This window comes from Charadrius vociferus, unplaced genomic scaffold, assembly GCF_000708025.1.
Source record: "Charadrius vociferus isolate BGI_N301 unplaced genomic scaffold, ASM70802v2 scaffold101, whole genome shotgun sequence".
Classification (NCBI taxonomy): Eukaryota; Metazoa; Chordata; class Aves; order Charadriiformes; family Charadriidae; genus Charadrius; species Charadrius vociferus.
In genome coordinates, this window is record NW_009646941.1 from 1422098 (window position 1) to 1441119 (window position 19022).

Consider the following 19022-nt stretch of genomic DNA (forward strand, 5'->3'; position numbering starts at 1 on the left):
CTTCCTCTCTTCTTTTTCTTCCTTCAGAAACGTACAAACTGCAGAAGGGAGAACCGTAGGGCACTGATATAAGATTGGTCTCCTAAAGATTGTTTTAGTCTTCACAGCCGCTAAAAACTTTTTCTACATCTGTGTCAAGAAAGTGGCCATGCCATTCTGAGTGTTAAGAGTTTATCTTAGAAGCTGTATTATTTACTGGTAAAAATCACTAATATACTTCCTTGACAGACAGCTGAGGTGTGATAAGCAAAATGTATCATAAGGGCAGTAGAAAAGGATGGAAAATCAAATGCCTGATGATTTTAATTGTAAGAAGAAAAAAATCAGATAAGATGTGTTCATCTATCTCAGGACAAAATAGCTTTCAGATAGAAGTGGAACAAACACTACTATCAAGAAGCACAGTCCTGCCTGCCGGAAGATAGAGAGACATAGTGCTACAGCATTTATGGTTGCTGTAAACATGTTTCCAATGTCATTAGTATCTTCTTTCCCATGACATTTTAAGCACTGCAGTTGAATACAGTCAGGGGAACAACAGTCTGGTGCTGTTTCTGAGAATCCTAGATAAGCACCAGTGAATCCCTTACCAGAGTATTACATGAGATGCAAACACTGAGGTGTTTTCCCAGAATTTTAATCAGTGCTTGTTTGTTCTCTGCATACTTAAAGACAGTCACAAAGCTGTAGATAGTCTGGCTGCTTTCAGAGTGCTCTATTAGAAAATCCCAGCTCTTAACCTTATTTGCCAGCTGTGTTGCAACAAATAACCAACCTTTCCTTATTATGAAGCAAATGAACAGTGAACAGAATAGGAGATGATCCTGAGGGTCAAAAAGAAGTGTGAAAGTAAAATGCATTGACAAAAAGAGCTGGAATGAGAATGCTGCAGTCTAGCTTTCTTGTAATGCTGGCCTGGAGCAAGTTCAGAGAAAAGGCAGAGTGGAAGAAATTGGGGTTGTTTTTTTTTTGTTTTGGTTTGGTTTTTTTAAGTCCATTTTAGCAGACTGTACTGCATTTCTTGCCTTTATCAGAGTCTTACAGCAGAAGCTGAGATTACTTGAATATTCCTCTCAGTTCACGGTGTCAAGAGTGTGGTTCTCATGTAAAAGTAATAACAAAAAAAGGGACATGATTTGTGAAATGAAAGTGGGAGAGAATTCCTTTGATTGTGTTTTTTATATTATGTATATATAATAGTAGAATGGAAAATCATCAGTCCCGGTGCAGAATCTGTTTGTCCTGAAACCATTAGATTAAAAAAAAAACAAACAACAACACCAAAAAAACCCCAGAAGAGCTATATATAAAATCATACATGATCTGAGAACTGCCAGTGTGCCCTACTTGTGTGTATTGCAATGTCCTTTGAATGGTTGGGTTCTAGGCCAACCATGAGGAATAGTAGCTATATGCGTTCCACACATTTTCATAGCATCGCACAATAGCTGAATTTGGATGGGGCCTTTGGAGGTCATGTGGTCGAGCTCCCTCCTCATGCAGGACCAGCTTTGCAGTTAGAACCACTTTTGAAATTGCAGGTTGCTCAGGGCAACTCCTCTGAGTGAGTTCGGAGTGTTTCCCTGGCTAGACATTCAGCAGCCTCTCCAGGCAGCCTGCTCCAGCTCATGATCATATTCACAATTAAAACTTCTGTTCTTTGTATCAAATATAATTTTCCCTTGGTCCAGCCTATGTTCATTGCCTATAATGCTTTTTCTGAGCATTTTTGGCATGAGTCTGGCTCTGCCTTCTCTCTGACTACTACTACGGTCAATCTGTAAACATCTGTGTATTTCCCTTTTATCTCTGGATCTTAAAAAAAAAAAAAAAAAGCAGCAAAATGCAAAACTGGAGGGAGTTTCAAGAAAGTTGTTCATTTCTGTTTTATCAAAAGGTTGATAGGGAGACTGAGTACTTCTAGAGGAATCATGGCTATGTTAGGAAAATTTGTAAGTGGAATACCTGTCCAAAAAGTATGTTTTAGCTGTTGGGAATGGTAGTTTAAAAGCTGATCATATCTGCCATACTCAAGCCTAACAACTATCAACTTGGTGTCCTTAGGATACCTAAAGGATGATTAGTATGTGAATATTCTTGTACAGTATCTTGTATGTGGTTATTGCAATATGGCGGTAAGTCTTCTGCCAGAAAGCCCTCAAAAGAAAGGGTTCATATTGGGAATCTCTTCATGGAGACTTTTGTTAAGCTATCACTTATACAAGTGATTACACGCTAGATGCACTACTGTCCTCTCAGATTCCAGCTGATGACCGTGCAGTACAGTACTGGTGGTGTTAGCTGGCTTCAGTCGGCCTTTTAGTGCACAATAAAGCACATGTGCATATCTAGGCCCCTTTCCACATTTGAAACGTCTCATGTTCATAACATAGCCATCTGCTAATAAAAAATGTGCAAATATTTATACACAAGTAATTTTTGTGTTTCGTAGCCATAGAGTAACTGACTAAATAGAGTATTGGTAGATCGATAGGACATCAATAGGAGTCTCCAGAAAATGCAAGTGCATAGATGTATGTGTTAAACAGCATAGCAAACCAATACCTGAGATACTACTGAGAATGTAAGCAGTGTCATTTGCCCTGTCCCTCTAAATTTAGGTACCCATGAAAACATGCATTAAACTAATGCTTCCAGTTTACTTCCGTCTTCATTCCTTGATCATTGAAGTAATGATGTAAACTGCTTTAGTAAACCATAGTATTGTGAAGACTGGACAGCAAATCCTCAGTGCCATTTGTAGGTTTTAGAGCATTTGAATAAAGTTTTTGGAGTATAATTTGCTCTGTATTTTGTACCTAGGAACACTGGGACCAAATCCTTTGTGCTTCTTTATTTTGCTGTTCCAGAAAATATTAATTCTATAAGCTTAAATTCCTGTACTTTTGTGGCATGGGGTCCTTCCACATTTCCCATGAACACTGCTTTACACATTCCACATGCCAGAAGTGTGGATAAGATTGGTATAAATACTGAGGGTAGAATAAAGGATCACTCTTATTCTGATCTGTGAAAACATCTGAACATGTGCTAGGGGTTTACTAAAGTCAAGAAGAGTGAAATACATTCTTAAAAATTAACCAAGAAAATATTTATCCTTGCTAAACTTGGAGCTCCATGGTAAAAGGAATAGATTATACACAACTCTTTGAGAATATTTCTCTGTGATATAACACTTCTTGCTTTGAAGAAATAAGATGTAAGATATAAGCCCAGTGCCTCACAGCCTCCTTTTAGGACATATATAAAAGTGTATCTTTAAAGCAAAATCTATCCTCTTCTTATTTTAATGGGCTTTCCAGTGACTGAAGTAACAAAATGAGGAAATAAGAAAAAGGCTGAAATTATATTTTTTAACATCAATTTGTAAAAATGCTAATTTCCTCCTTATTTTTTCCTGTATTTTTCTAGAGTTTATTTTAAGGTAAAAGAAATACAAATATTGCCTCTTTTATGAGTTTGTCATTAATACACTTTTTTTTATAGTCTACATTTCTACATAGAAAACAGTTCCGAAAATGTTAAGTATGTATTTAAATACTGTCTGTTCAATAGATACTTTATGTCTGAGGTTAAAAAAAGATGGAGTAATCTTCATCTGCAAATATATGATGTTTATCAAAATGCATTGCTTCTCGATTAGAATATTGCTTTGTTCTGACCACTAGATGGTGTAAATGTCTGCATGTATGCATGTCTGCATGGGAATATAATGATACAGTTATAAATATTATTTTTCTGACCAACAGATATTTCCTGGACTGATTCTCTCAGACATTAAGCCTGCCAAAAGGATGAAGTTCAAGACAGTCTGCTACCTGCTTGTTCAGCTCATGCACTGTCGTAAGATGTTCAAAGCAGAGATCCCTTTCTCCAATGTCATGACATGTGAGGATGATGATAAGGTAATCCATGTGGGGGTCTTTGGGCATTGGTTCCAGGGCCGCATCAAGCAAACCTGCTCTGAGAACATATGGAATGACCTGACCAACAGATAGAGGAGTTTCTGGTGTTCCTGCTGGAGCCAGAGCTATCTAAAGCCCACAGCCTTGTCCCAGTAAAGACAATTATAACAGGCCTATAATTTGAAGCTCCTCTTGAACAAGGAGGCCTATGTGGCTTCTATTAAGGGCTTCCTTCACAGGAAGTTTCTGAGTTTCTGAGGCTTCTCTGCCAAGAGCTGTTCCTCCACATCATGAATCCATCACAGTCTGAAGCTGACGGCAGAAAATGCAAAATAACAGAATAATTTTGTATCTCTAGATGATTCTCTAAAAAATGAAAGGCAACTGATTAGCCAAAAAACCTTAGTCCCTAATAGAAATCCTAAATACAAAGGTCCCTAATACAACTATGAATACTGATTTCTTGAATGGCTTGTAAGGCCATAACTCAAAATTGCTTTACATAGTAGTAGCCTGGTTTAATTCCTTTTCTGTGTGTGGATCTACCCAGAAATTGATGGAGAAACACACTTTTGAAGAGTTGCTCATTCCATTTTCATTGCCAGCAGGTGGCAATATTACATAGGTCACTCCACCAGCACTCCAAGGCAGGGCATGTTTGCATTGGAATAAGTATTTCATCTTGACTGATTGCTCCACCTTTTTTTTTTTTTTAAATAATATACTTTTATTGAAGATTCAGCCTAAATCTCACTTTCAGAAAACATTCTAACTTTTATATTTTGGATTTTACACGTGCTTGTGTTTCTTCTGCAGGAAAAGGGGAGAAAAGTCTGTTAGCTCATTTAGGAAGGTAGAAGACTAAGGTGAAGACTATCAGAAACTCCAGATTTGATTTTTAAATTGGCCATGTACAAGGCCTTCCAATTGTGAATTAGTACTGTTCTTTGAATATTTAAAAAAAAGTAACTCACACATTCTTTGCAGCATATGCAATACTTGACAATGTGTCTTGTGTATATATATGTATAAATATGGTAGTATACACAGAAAATCCCAATATGGGGTTGCTAGGGATCTGATGAAAATTTTCTCATGTCAAAACATTTGCAGTGAAGTTCTGCAATGCTGTCTTTAACGGAACCAGTTGTTCTGAGCTTTTGTATCTAATACATAACATTTATCGAGGAGCATGATACATGATTTTCAGAGATATCACTCCTCAAATCATGTAAAACAAGCTATGGCTATAAAGGCTTTGAAGCCAGTACATTACTGTAGCATGTATTTATTTATTTAATTTCTGAGAAATATAAATACTGGATCTTAGTCACATATACGACATAATGTAAGTCTACTGTGTGCAACAATAGAGATAAAAATAAGAGACCTAGTGAAAATAATTATCTGTATAGCAGCAGCTATTTGGGTTAAGCACAGTAACTTTAACCATATTTCAAAATGGCAGAATAGATAATATAATTTATTCCATATATCAGAATAACTCCCATCATCTACCCTCAGTCCAGATTTTAAAGCAAAGAAGCATGCTGATTATTATGCTGTAGCCTTAAATTTGGATTATAAAAAATCCCCAAAGAGGTACTTACTGCTAACATAAGCTAACTAAATGTTGTTTATCTTTATGAAAAGCAAAATTGTATATTCCTGACAATATTTTTAAAAGCACTCAGTTTCCCTACAAACTTGTGGGACAAATGTTTTCTGCAAGACAACAACTATATCTCTGTTTAGAAACATTTAGAACAGTAGTTTGGCTGGCAATTTAAGATTTCTATTATGGCTAACAGAACCCAGAAAATCGGATTTGAAAGCTCTAATCCATGTATGTCCACAAGATTATTTTTCATGTTGAAACAATCAGTTCTTACACCACAGACAAAAAGTAATGGGATCTGATTGACTGAAGAAAAACATTTGAAGTAGCCTCATAATTGTTTGATGGTGGTATAACCTGCTCTCTACATATAAAGCAAGCAAAACAGGACTTAGAAAGTTATTTTATCTTTGCTAAGATCCATTCTTCTTTTCAATCGGAAAACTAAGGTATTAGGAGCAGTTAACCCTTCCCATTGCTCATAAATATTCGGGTGTAATATACACATAACATAAACTATGTAAGCTAGTGAACTGCTGTAGTCCACTGTTTGTTCACTGATGAGGATCTCATGACAACTACTTCTTCTGGAATAAGACAGGAAACTGCCATTACTGCAGAATTACTTAAATAGCGATCGCCACCTCTTTTTACCATCCGGTTTAAAAGTATATTTTGTAGTATGTCCTTTAAATAGTGGGCTATTAAGTACTGACTGCTCTGAAGAGAGAATTTTTGTATGCTTTTGTAACAGCTTTCTGACAGACTATATTGGTTATATCCTGAGCCAACGTTGTCCTTATCCCTGAGCAGACTTGTCATTTCATAATGTTTTGAATTGTCTTTCAACTCTGCAGATGTTAGGTAAAAAAAGCATTCCTTTAGCTGGATAAAAAGAGTACCACTTGCCTGAGCTTGGTTGTCAAAACTCTTCTGAGAAGTAAGGCTTGACCCCTTTTGAGGTGAGAAGGATGTTCAGTTGACGTCTTTCTCTTCCTGCCTCAATGTCACCATTAGGTGACTGTTTTTTCTTTTGCAAGATTGGCCTACATCTTTCTCACTCTATGTTTAAAAAATGCTGCATCTACAAGAGCATTTTGTGAAGGCCCTGATCATTTCAGTGTGCTGGGGCATGAGCAGTTATGCTAGTGCAGATCTAGCTGTAATGGTTTAGATTGCAGTGCCCTCAACTGAAGGTTACTGTCACTGTGGCTGAGATGCTGCTCACCATCTTCAAAGTGCTCTCTGTGAAAAGTGAGACAGATTGTCTAAAATCCCTTTCAGATACACTTTGTGATAAATCTTTTGCACTGAAAAGGACTAAGAGGGATCATCTTGTCAGTTGTGCTATCTCAGCCATGGAAGAATTAACCCCAGTGAGGCACAGATTAGCTCTGATAATTTATTGGACCGCTCCATCTGGATCTGCAAGTGCACTTAAGGCATACCCAAGAGATCTTAACAAGAGAGCTGCTTGGGTGAGTTAAAGATAGGAACACTTGTGATTTCAGACCCTCTGAAGTCACATATGGTCACTGTGTAAGAGGTTAAGGGAAATTATCTTTTCAAAATGTATATTGTTACCTAAACAGTCTTGGACAGTAGGACTTTTCTTGTATCATGAAAAGCTGGTTATCTTATCTTCAAGATATCCAGGCTCTGTGTCTTCCATCAAGAAAAAAATTCTAATTATTTTTCTAGGTAGAGTCATATTGGTTGGGATCAAACTGATGATTTACTCAGAGGCAGAGAAGTGTCAGGGCAGTACATGAAGACAATTTCTGCAGATGAGGACTGAAATCCTGGAATATAGTGGGGGTTTTCTCATTGATTTTAATGAGATTACAATTCCAGCTAAGGAGATTTTAAAAGATGGCAATCACGCGGAGATAAAATCTCTGTCTTTTGTAGTTGCGCTGAATTCTTCATCCTGGCTGTGAGCTTGGGATAATATGAACAGCAATAAAAAATGTCAATGTTAATAATATCTGTGCTTCTTTCTTCATCTGTGCTACAGAGGAGAGCATTAAGGACAGCCTCTGAAAAACTCAGGAACCGTTCCTCTTTTTCTACTAATGTTGTATACAACACACCAGGAACTCGAGTAAACAGATACATCAGCCGTTTGATAGAGGCCCGGCAAACTGAGTCTGAGATGGCTGACTTGAACTTCATTACCCTGAAGTATAAGCAAATTGAGCGTGAAAATAAAGTAAGGAGGGTTTTAATTATTTTTACTGATTTCATTGACCATGAGCCAGCTAGCATTGGGGGTTTTGTTTGTTTTTAGACAATATTTAAATTCTACTTAGTATCTTTAAATATTCCTCTGGACTGTCTCTCAGTTAAGAGGGAGACATTATCCCCACCTTCTAGGGAAGCACTTGGAGGGGACAAAAAGAAAAATCAGTATCTTGCTACTCATCAAGATCCTCCCCCATAGAGTTACATATCCTGTGTTTTGGCCTCCCTTTCGCTTCTCCAAACTCCCTGACCTGCATCACCTGTTTGACGCTGTCCTGTGGCAATGTGTCTGCCTACTGACTTACCTGCTCTGGAGAAGCGTTAATGATGGGAGGATGCTTCCCTCTGCATATGTAGCCTGCTAAGTAGAAAACCCAGAAAACCTAGAAAATATTAAAAAATCTTAAATCTCTGGGCAGTAGCATTTATTTTTCCACTGTAAGTCACTTCGTAGTCTAAGATTTCATGTCACTACTGTTTCAAGTCAGGTAGATGTGTGCCACATTGGACTCAATTTCTTTAAGGTTTTGAGCATTAACTTTGATTTCAAGTTTCCACAGTGATGTATTATTTAATTGTAATTGGTTTCTTTCAAAATAAGAAAGTCTTTTGGTGTAAATGAGATTGAAATTTGAATCTTTCTGAGAAAACACTGTTGTATGTATTATTCTGTTGTAAGGATGGTGGCTTAGTGGAATCAGGGACAGTAACTGCTCAAAACTGAGACCATGTCTCTAATTAGCAGCTCCCTCCAACCCACCCATTACAGTACTGTCTTCAGCAGCTGAGGTGACAAGACTCCTTGAAGGCAGCACCCAGGTTTTTAGCCTTTTATTGTGATGAATAAGTGGAGAGGAGGGAGCACCACCTCCTTCTGGTTCAAAATGGCTGAATGCTTTTTTGCTCCGAAAGATAAACTTATCTCTGAGTGTAACCCAGATTTGACTAGTTACAGGGTGAAAACTAAACAGCTAGGCCAACAGGAGCAGCTGAAACAGAATCCCGTAAAGGAAAATGTTGTGTAGACTTGCCTCATCTGGGTTTTTTTTGTGTGAATTCAGCAATGATTATTTGTATGTTGGTAAAATGGGTAGAGGCTTGTTTTATTTTAGGCTATAGTTCTTACTGAGAATGAACAAGTGTGGGTGGTTGGGTGTGTATAAAGTGCTCACTGTCTTCATTTGTTCCTTTCTTTAACAGTACCACCAGCTTCAGGATGAATACTTCACCAGTGCTGTAGTTCTCTCACTAATTCTAGCTGCCTTATTTGGCCTTGTCTACCTTCTAATAATACCACAGTAAGTTTCTGTCTTTTTGCCATTATAATTCAAGTGGAACATCTTCAAACATCCTGCACAGGTCAAAACATTAATGTTATTTGAATGGGAATTAGCACCTGGGTCAGTATCTTCTCAAACAGGAGATTCTGTGGTATACTCTCAATCTAACTTTTATCTCTTCCATTTGTCCAATGGAGCCAAATTTTGCTATCTTATTTAAAACAATTTATTCCCTGTTTTCTTTCTTTTTTTTTTCTTTTTTTTTCTTTTTTTTTTCTTTTTTTTTTCTTTTTTTTTTTTTTTTTGGTAGAAGACAAAAACACTGAAATCTGCTAAACTTTTTTAAAGGTGTAATGTGCTACAGCTTTTTAAGGCTGTAGCTGCACTACAAACAGAGGTGTTGCAGCTTTTATTAAATGTGTTTGTGCTGGCTTTGGATGAGTTACTTCATGTATTGATAGTGACATAGATAGAACTATACAGAGCTTAACAGGAATTAAGAACTGAGGTATCCTTCCAGCTTTTCAAACCCAATTTATAGCCTGCATTTGAGGTATTTGGTATCAATACTATCAGTACACAAACTGCTTAGTGCATAGTTTGGCCATTTCCACATGAGTTGCAGTCAGACCTGGGCTGCACTAAAGCAGACGTAACCAAATACTTATGACGTATTTGGGAGGTGTCTGATGCCTATTGTTGAGTGATATAGTTTAATGATTATTTCTGATTTTGTCAATTCTATGTGAATGCTTACTAAATAAAATAATAATTAGACTTCACTTTCAAATCTAGGGGTTACAATAAGTAAATGTAATTGCGTTCAAGGTATAAAAATTGTTAGTAATAAGCTTTTTCAGATGAGAATATCAAAACATGCAAAATAAGCTTCACTCAATTTTACTAATTATTAGAATTTCTATAGGAATAGAACTGGCAACAGGATAATGTTTTTGAAAACCCCATTTTAAATTGTGGTCTTTTCTATTCACAAATGCCCAGTCAGAATAATACTTACACCTATATTGTTATTTCTAATTGAAAGTTTGAGAACCATCTTTTTTTACATCAATAAGAATAATCACTATTTAAATTTGTTATATAATACCTTTCATCTGAAGAATTCAAAGTCATTTACAAAAATCATCTAATTTCCAGACTAATGACCTCTGCTGACTAATTGGAGCATAGTTGAGAACTCTTTCACCTACTTCTGAAGTAAAGCCCAGCTGCAGTACATGGCAATTTAGAGCAAGGAGAGACAAAGAGTATTAGTGTAGTTGAAACTATAATGAATTTTCAAGAATCATATGTTATGATAGTTGGCAACCTTTCCAAAAAGTACTGTCATTTAAAAAACAGATGGACAGAGATTCAGTTTAAGCTCTGACCTGACACACACACAAGCACCAGCAGAAAATGACCACCAAAGGCCATGAAGGTGGACTGGTTCATCACTCGGTTAGTTAAAAAAGCCACCTACTGAAGGGTCTTAAGTTCTCTCTCCCAGTGTCTGTTTGTGGTGGCTTCATGCAACCAAATTACTAGCCTTCTCGTGCTCTTCCCTTGCTGTGACACAGAGCTAAAACTTTGGAAAATTTCCCCTCTCCACAGAACTTGGAGCTTTAAGTTGCTCTTTAGATTGCCAAAGTAATTATAAGTATGACAAGAGAATGCAAAAGCCAAGACAAGAAGTTTAATGTGTTACTATAATGGGAGAAGTGATAATAATGGTGTTTGACATGTATCACAATATTCCAAGGAGGAGGTTCAAAATCTAGAGACAAAAAAATGTTGTAAGAAAGCCAGTTGCTGCATAAATACACAGAAAGCAATGGGCTTGACATTCTCACAATTCCTATGATCATCTGAGCAAAACGGCTTCTCAGCTGAAGACATATTTTATATCCCCAGATGGAGTTGCTGAAAGTAAGGCTCTGTTTCTGTCAACCTAAGCTTTCCAATTATGGAGGCACACATGCAGCGTAGCCACTAAAAGCCCCGATGATGAACCTTTCTGATGTCTTATGCTGGGTTTATTTTTAAAAAACAATGTAGTCCTTTGTTACTGGTGCCAATCCAAATCTCTGTCAGGGTCCCACTCAGAACTAGTGTCAGTTGTTGGCTGTTGCTGCCTTAAAAGACGCTATTGCAATCATCCCCTGCATTTTTTTCTAGCATACTACCATCCTGAATACAAGTCAGTTCTCTAAAAGCACAGGACAGCCTGCTGTCTCTTAATACTTATGTTCAGAATCCACACTGACAGCATCTATAGTCACCTCCCCATTGTGGATATACATACTACACCACAGAATTTTCCCTGTTTGTGTATTGATGAGAATTGTTACATGAATTTGAAATCAAAGTCAGATACTGAGAAGAATTGCACTTTTCTACTGTTGGAAACTCTGTGTAAGCAATCTTTCCCCAGTGATGGTCAAGGGCATAGATACATGTACGCCTGCAGTCGTGACTCACATCTTCTAGACTGTCTGGGCTGTTCTCACAAGACTAGAAAATAAGGTGTGAAGATCATGATATGCCGCTGTCATATTGCCCTGGTTCCATGGCTGTCTTGGGGCCAGGCTGTCCCTCAGCATAAATCAAAGCACCAGCAGTGGTGGACTTATTTTTGCCAGCTTGCTCACAACCATAAGGTCCTGTTCCAATAACACAGGTTTTCTGAAGGAGGGAAATGCTTGGTTTCCACCCCTCTTCTCTTGAAGAACAAGCCTATTTTGAAAGATCAGGAGAGGGCAGATTAATAATTCAAAGAATTATTACAGCACCTTTGTGAAACCTAAGATTTTTCTGACCATAAGGAAGACTCAAAAGGAAGAAGTTTCTTTCTTTCATTAGAAGTGATCACAGCCTGGTTTGATTTTATTTGACTTGATAAGTGACTGAGTCGACTGACCTCTGATTTCTGAATCTTTGAGGAGAGATTACAAGGGAAAAGCATCTGGTAACTGTTACACAGCTGCCAAGGCTAAGTAATTGGGTTACACACTCCACTTATGAGAGTCATCATGCTGAATATTATGCATTAGCCTACAATTAGAAAGTGTCTCTCCTGCCACACTGTACAGTTGAATTTTTGAGGTTCTTTGGTCTCCTTGCTGAGGGCAAGTATATGGGCACCATATACAAGAGCATTTACTGATTTCTCGTTCTTGAGAGCAGTGCATTTCACTGTGAAATTTCCTCTGCGACAGTTAGTATTACAGCAAGAGTGAGGGCGAGATCCTTCATCATTCGTCCAAAATACAATTTCAGAAGGACCCCTGTGCTGTTTGTTCTCATCTGCTACTGAGTTGCATTGCTTTACTTCTATTGTGTTTTGATTCTAGGAGTACCGTAGTTCTTGTTCTCCTGGTGTTCTGCATATGCTTCCTAGTGGCTTGTATTATGTACCTACATGTCACACGAGTACAAGTAAGTGATTTAAGATTTTATGACTGTTCTTCCTTTCAGCAGCTATGCTTTGTTTGTCCTTTGGAATATGAAGCCATCAGTGCATATTTTACAGATTCATAGAGTCTGAAATCTGTGTGCTTTTCAAGTTCATTGCAGAGTAATGTATTAGGCACTTCAAAACCAAAGATGGTTCATCTGAAAGCAGACTTTTTACATGAGTAATTGTTACAGCAGTGTAGCATTCAGTGCCATTAACGCTTTTTTGTCTTTTTTGCTACATCTTCCCTGAACACCTACCACTAGCTACTGAATCATTCCAGTGTTCAGATAAACAGCTGCTTTAACCTGACTTTTTCTCCTTTCTGACTACAGAGCACACTAGTTCTCCCTTCCATTCTGACCAGTGTCTGGGTGTAAAGTCCTGCTAACTTCCCCTCTGTTTTCAAAACTTTTCCTGCCAAAGCAGCAGCTGTTTTGATGGTAAAGCACAATGTTTTGTACACGCAACACTTGACCTTTTCAAAACTTTTAGTAATGCTTAATTCTCCTGCATTACATTTTCACAACGGTAATGATGCAGAAGGACATGTGGTTGTTGTAGGAGAGAACTATCTCTGCCAGATCACAATAAAGCATCTACAGACTAATTTTCTGATGAAAGAAATCTGTAGTGGCTTAAGCTAAATTTAGTCTTTTCAGACAAATATCAGGAGAAAACACCTACACAGTAAATTTGCTTTGCTGATTAGCACACACTAATTTTCAGTTAAGAAAAAATGCCCTTTGGCAGGAGAAAAGTAATTGTTTTCATGAAAACATAAATAGCATATTAGCAGAGTATCTGGTACAGAGCAGATCTGTATTTATAAACTTACACAATTATTTGGGAGTAATTTTGATGATTTCTTGTTTCATAAAGGCACAGTAGTTTATCATCTGTTGTTCTGTCTATGGACAGTAGAAAGACAGATGAAGTTTGTAGGAAATTGCTCCTTTTTATGCCATTTCCCTGGGGCTAGTGCAAACTTAAGATTTGTTCCAGCTGTTTTGGCAGTCAACAGAATATGAATGTATTCCAGGTTTCTCTAGAGGTTCAGTATCTTACAGGACCAAATCCAGCACTAGAAAAATAAAGAGATACAAAACCTCAGAATATCACAGTTTGAAATTTTGTGGTGACAATTTTTCTTATATAATAAATAAAAGATAATGAATATGCTATGTATATTGAATACAGAACTGTAAACTGGTCCTTCCCCTGTTTTAATCAATCTTCTGGCACTTACTTGCTGTTTTACACTGGACAAGTGTCTTAACTTCTCCATGCTTTAGCATCAAATGCGTCACTCATAAAACCACTATAATAATGTTTTACTGTACGTTACAAAGCATTTTGGTGATCTGACAGTACCTCTTTCATTAATAAAAATTCCACAAATCAAAGAAAACAAAGAAAATGAAGCCCAAAAATTTATGCTATCATAAAAGAGCAGATCCAATCTTGGAATGACCAAAAGTCAGAAGTTTCAATCTTTTAAGTGTCAGTCAGAGTTTTAATTCAGACATGTCTCATACCTTACCTTTTAAAGGTTTCTTTTCCTTTTTAACCCAGTAGCCTAGCATGTCAACATTTAGTACATATACATACCACACACAAAAATAAAAAGTCTATGCAATGTGTCTTTGAATCTGCATTTTGCTTTGTCACTATTAACCATGGAGCATTATCTCTGAACTATGTGGATTTTCTCTTTAACAAGCAGTAGATAACTTATTTGGTTGCAAGCTGAATTAATAGAATATATATCTATTTCCTTCTAACAAAATTATTATTTTGGTTTGCATTTATATGGATGAATACACACATGTTCCACCTCATGTGTGCTTAGGATTTTGGTCTAGTTGAGCGGACAACTTGATGAGTAAAAACCCATCTGGATGATCATATTCAGAGCATAGCAGCTTATGGTCGTACTGTACCTGGAAGCCAATAAAAAGTGGGGTATCACAAGAGTTTATCCTGGGACCTGTCCTATTAAACATTTTTATCAATGACCTGGAGAAGAACGTGGAGTATACTCATGTCAAGATTTCAGGTGACTCCAGTTTCAGGGTAGCAGCCAATACGCTGGCAGGTTGACCATTGAGTGGGACTGAGATAGGTTGGCAGAATGGGCCAACAGGAACCTTATGAAATACAGCATGGATAAATGCAAAGTCCAAGCCCTGAGAAGGAGCAACCCTGTGCAATGACACAGGCTAAGGACTGACTAGCTCTGCAGAAAAGGCCCAGGGGGTCAAGGCAGACAGTACTTTTGGGCCCCTTGAGGTCCCTTCCAACCAGAATTGTATGATAATGATCAATTAATGCAGAAATAGTCTATCTCTTTTTTCATAGTGTAATTTTGGACACTGCTATATCCCATCTGTTGAGACAGTTTTTCAATGTGAGATTCTTACAATTCAAGGTTTTTGTTCTACAATATGCTCACTGTTTTATTAAAGGTGATATACCTCAGGTATCCCAGTCTATTTTACTGATGCTGACTAACAGTTTCTTGTGTAGCCAATCAACTCCGGTCCTTATATGCTTATATAAATCTACTATTGATATTACATTGGTAATATGGACTTAATCCATACTGAAGCCAGAACGTATTTGCAGATCACGCGTTTTCTGTTTCTTTTGTAATTACTGTATTCTCATGTTTCACAGCCCAGATGAAGTTGATTCACGTATAACTATCTCAGACTTTTAATTCATGGTCACACATACAAGGGAAATGTCTCTACATATGTGAAAGGGAGGGGAGGAATTTCAACACATGATTTCTATTATGCCAAGGCTACAGATGCCCCTTTCTATGGGTACTTTGCTGCTGGAAGCTATGCTTTTGATGTTGATGATATCCATAAAGTGAACAGCTTTTCTTTAGCACTGGTGACTTTCATCCAAAAATTAGGTGTTTGCATGCTCCATTTGATCATAAGTCAAATCCAGCCTTGATAAGTCTGAGCCCACTCCTTTTAAGGGACAGAGGATTGTTCCCCCTTTAAATCTGACTGTTTCCGGGAGTTGATTCTTGCCCTTTGAAGTCACTGGAATAAGTCCTGTGGTCTGAAAGATGTACCGTGGATCCAGTAGATAATAGATGCCCCAAACATTCTTAATGGAAGGGGAAACGAATAAAAGCAGCTTTCCCTGATACCAGAGTAGATCCATATGACTAGAACAAGAGTAAGTACTAGAGCCTGACAAACTTATACTTCCTCTCTCACCTTCTGTCACTGGCTTCATATTTGCTCACTGCAGCAAGCACTTCACACTTCACAGGGATGGAATCAGGGTAAAAATGGAGATGAGCAAGAGATTCACAAGACTCCATTCCACCAGACATTTTTGTTCTCTACTGCTCTTTCTGCTCTGATAAATCCAATATTTTTGATGAGTCCTGATAACTAAAACCACCCTGGCATTTAATGTGACTATTATAGCAGAAGACACAAATACCACTCAAAAATTCTATGCTACCACAGTATGTTCTCTTGGCTCACTATTTGTAGCTGATAATTTGCAAGGCAAAAGATGCTTTGGGTATTTTCCCCATGGGAACAAAATCAAATGCCATCCTAATTTATTATTTGCATTATGAGCAGACATCCTACTAACCTTTCAAAGAGTTTTAATTATAGTGAGAAATAATATGTAGTAATAATAATTTCAGATTTATTACCCAAAATAATGCAATTACCATTAAAACACAGGTACACAATAATAACTGCATGCTTGTTTCATAATTTGCAGTGCAGGCAAAATTTCTGTATCCCTTATTCACATGTTTTTATAGACTACTAAAAAATAACAACCCCACTTTAAAAAATATTTTTAAGTCTTTATCTGTAAATCTTTTTTGTCTTCCTTAGTGTTTTCCAGGGTGCCTGACAATACAAATTCGTACCATTTTGTGTATTTTTATTGTGATCTTAATATACTCTGTGGCTCAAGGATGTGTGGTGAGTATTTAAATCAAATATCCCTTGATTTAGCATTCTGTTTAAAGAACAACCTCATATAGATCCGTTAAACACATACCATATTCTCATCTGGTGAATTCCTTCTCTTATTATTCATCCTTGCAGAGCATGTTTCTTCAAAATTAAAGCCTTTTGCTATAATTTGAACTTTCACTGCCCTGAGTCAGGATGTTGAATTAGGAATGACAAAGCTATGAGCAAATTACACAGATAATACCTAGTCAACAACTATATAAATTTTTATATCAGACCTTAGTATCACATAGTCTGCTGATGTCATTTACTTTAATGGTAAAACTATTTTTAAATGTTCAACTTGCTTACTAATTCAATGGCTAATATTTTGTGACAGACAAGTCATGGTGTCAAACAACATTACTTATTTCTATGTAGCAACTTATAGGACATATTTCTGTTTAATAACAGGGGGATATTTTTAGTCCAGGCAGATCAGAAAAGATAACGAGATCTTAAAATATGGACAGTATTGTGTAATGAGAGGAGGTGCTTACACTGTGTTACTTACATGATCTATTAACATCTAATGTCTAGGAAGCTTCTCTTGTATGAAGTGAACTTACTCAATACTTCTGATAATTGAGCTTCCTTTACTGTAGATTAGCAGCTAGTTCTATATGGTGGACTTGAATGTCAAATGGGATTTAAGCTTCCACCTAAGTATTTGGCATTTACTTGCCTTGTCAGATTTCTAGCACTCAATTCCAGCATTTTGGCTGCTAATGCTAATGAATTAAACATGTTAGGGTACCCAAAGGAAAGAATCCTCACAAAAATAGCACACTAAACACAATTGGAAACGCTGAGAAGGCAGATGTCTCAAATCATGCCTCTCTGCGGGATTTAGGCAATATGTTCTGACCAAAAGGAAGACAGTGATTTCATGAGCTAACTGAGACAGCGATTTCGCAGTGCTAACTGATATGCCAAGCCCCTTATTTTGTATTTTGTCTATTGACTTGTCCCTGGACATGCCCTGAGAACATATACCAAGCTGATCCTCCCCCATGAAATGGGCAGAGGATCCCTTGTCTGCAAATTCCAATGTCCTGAGAGGTACCAAGTATTACTGATGTTCAGACATTTCTAGGAATTCCTGAACATCAGCTGTGTGAATTACACACAGCCGTAATAGCACTCAGACATATATGTGGTTTTTAATGTGCATATAAGCCTTAAATGCATAGAGATGTGCGGTGCCTCCATCTCAGCAAGTTCTGTGTATCTGACCTTGGGATTGAGATGAATATTATGACAGCTTGGAACCTTTGTGCATCAGCCCCCATAGATCTAATACTTAGTTTGACCAAAAGAAACAAGTGCCATTTTTGCCACTTAAAGACGGTCAGAATGAGAAACAGACATCATAAGGCAAAGTTGAACCCTGGTGGAAGAAGGCAGATTAGGATTCAGAAGTTCTGGCCTCTTAGTCAGTGATCATTCAATTACAACTTAGAATAGGTCACAAATATAATTTTAACCTTTATTGAAGCAAAAATAGCTTGTAGCCATTGAAATGCTTAGGAGAAATGTTTAATCAGTTGAAATTATTAGTTCCTGCAAAATAATGCCTCTAGAATTCTCAGCTAGCAGAGGAGCTAGGTGCAGAGGTTTCACTCTTAGTTGTAGAGCAGATGGTGTTTTTCTGGATGTATTGCGCATCATTTATGAAGCCCTCATGCATGCCTATGTTTTCGGATGAGTTTACTATGAACAGCATTTTTAGGGATATTGAACAAAATCACATTAAATGGATTTTTCACTTCACTCGTTCTCATCTTATTTCATAATGTTAGCCATTATGAGTTTAACTCACATTTTATCTGTTATGTCTCATCTTTTTAAATGACTAAAACCCCCTGTAAAATATATTGCTTAATCACCTTTCAGGTTGTCAGTTATTTTACAACATGCTATAAAATTTCATTATCAGTGGTTAGGATGAAATAAAAAGGTCTAATAACACACTTCAAAAGAGAAGCTTAAGTACAGGGCAAGGCTTATGTGGCGATGCCTGTTAAAATCAATTTCACACTATCATCCCACTCTCCCCATTTATGCTAACTCTTATCCTCTCCCTTCATAAGGGGTGAAGGTTAGAGTGCAATTAAAACTGGAGCTCTAGAGACTTGCACTATTTGCCAGAAATTCCTCCTTTCCTTGGGTAACAGCTCTGAGATGTGTACATGACATTGCCTTTGGAAGGAGCAGGTTAAACTTCCTCAAATTTCCCCTGCAAAATGCACTACAACGTTTTTTTTATTTCTCAGTCTAGGGAGGAAATGGAACTCCTTGAATAACTGAAATGGCAGGGATAATTAAAGATGAAGTCTTGTATTTGAATCATATGTGATAGCAGAAGTAGCTCTGAAGTAGAGAAAAGATATTGTTCATGTTTAGCTTTTCAATCAAAGATTACAATATATTTTATTTTATATTCGATTAATTGAAATTGATACAGTTTACATGGTCAATAAAACA

The 19022-nt window shown here is 37.2% G+C and overlaps 1 protein-coding gene across 1 annotated transcript in view; it reads left to right on the forward strand.

Moving 5' to 3' along the window:
- Positions 1–19022, forward strand: part of ADCY1 (adenylate cyclase 1 (brain)) — a gene marked incomplete at its 5' end in the record, with an annotated part of 154259 nt that overhangs the window by 113783 nt on the left and 21454 nt on the right. Inside the window, 5 exons of the mRNA XM_009895050.1 lie at positions 3771–3926; positions 7562–7756; positions 8989–9086; positions 12422–12506; positions 16413–16502. Of these exons, the coding sequence (XP_009893352.1) occupies positions 3771–3926; positions 7562–7756; positions 8989–9086; positions 12422–12506; positions 16413–16502 (624 nt within the window). The remainder of the gene's footprint in view (positions 1–3770; positions 3927–7561; positions 7757–8988; positions 9087–12421; positions 12507–16412; positions 16503–19022) is intronic.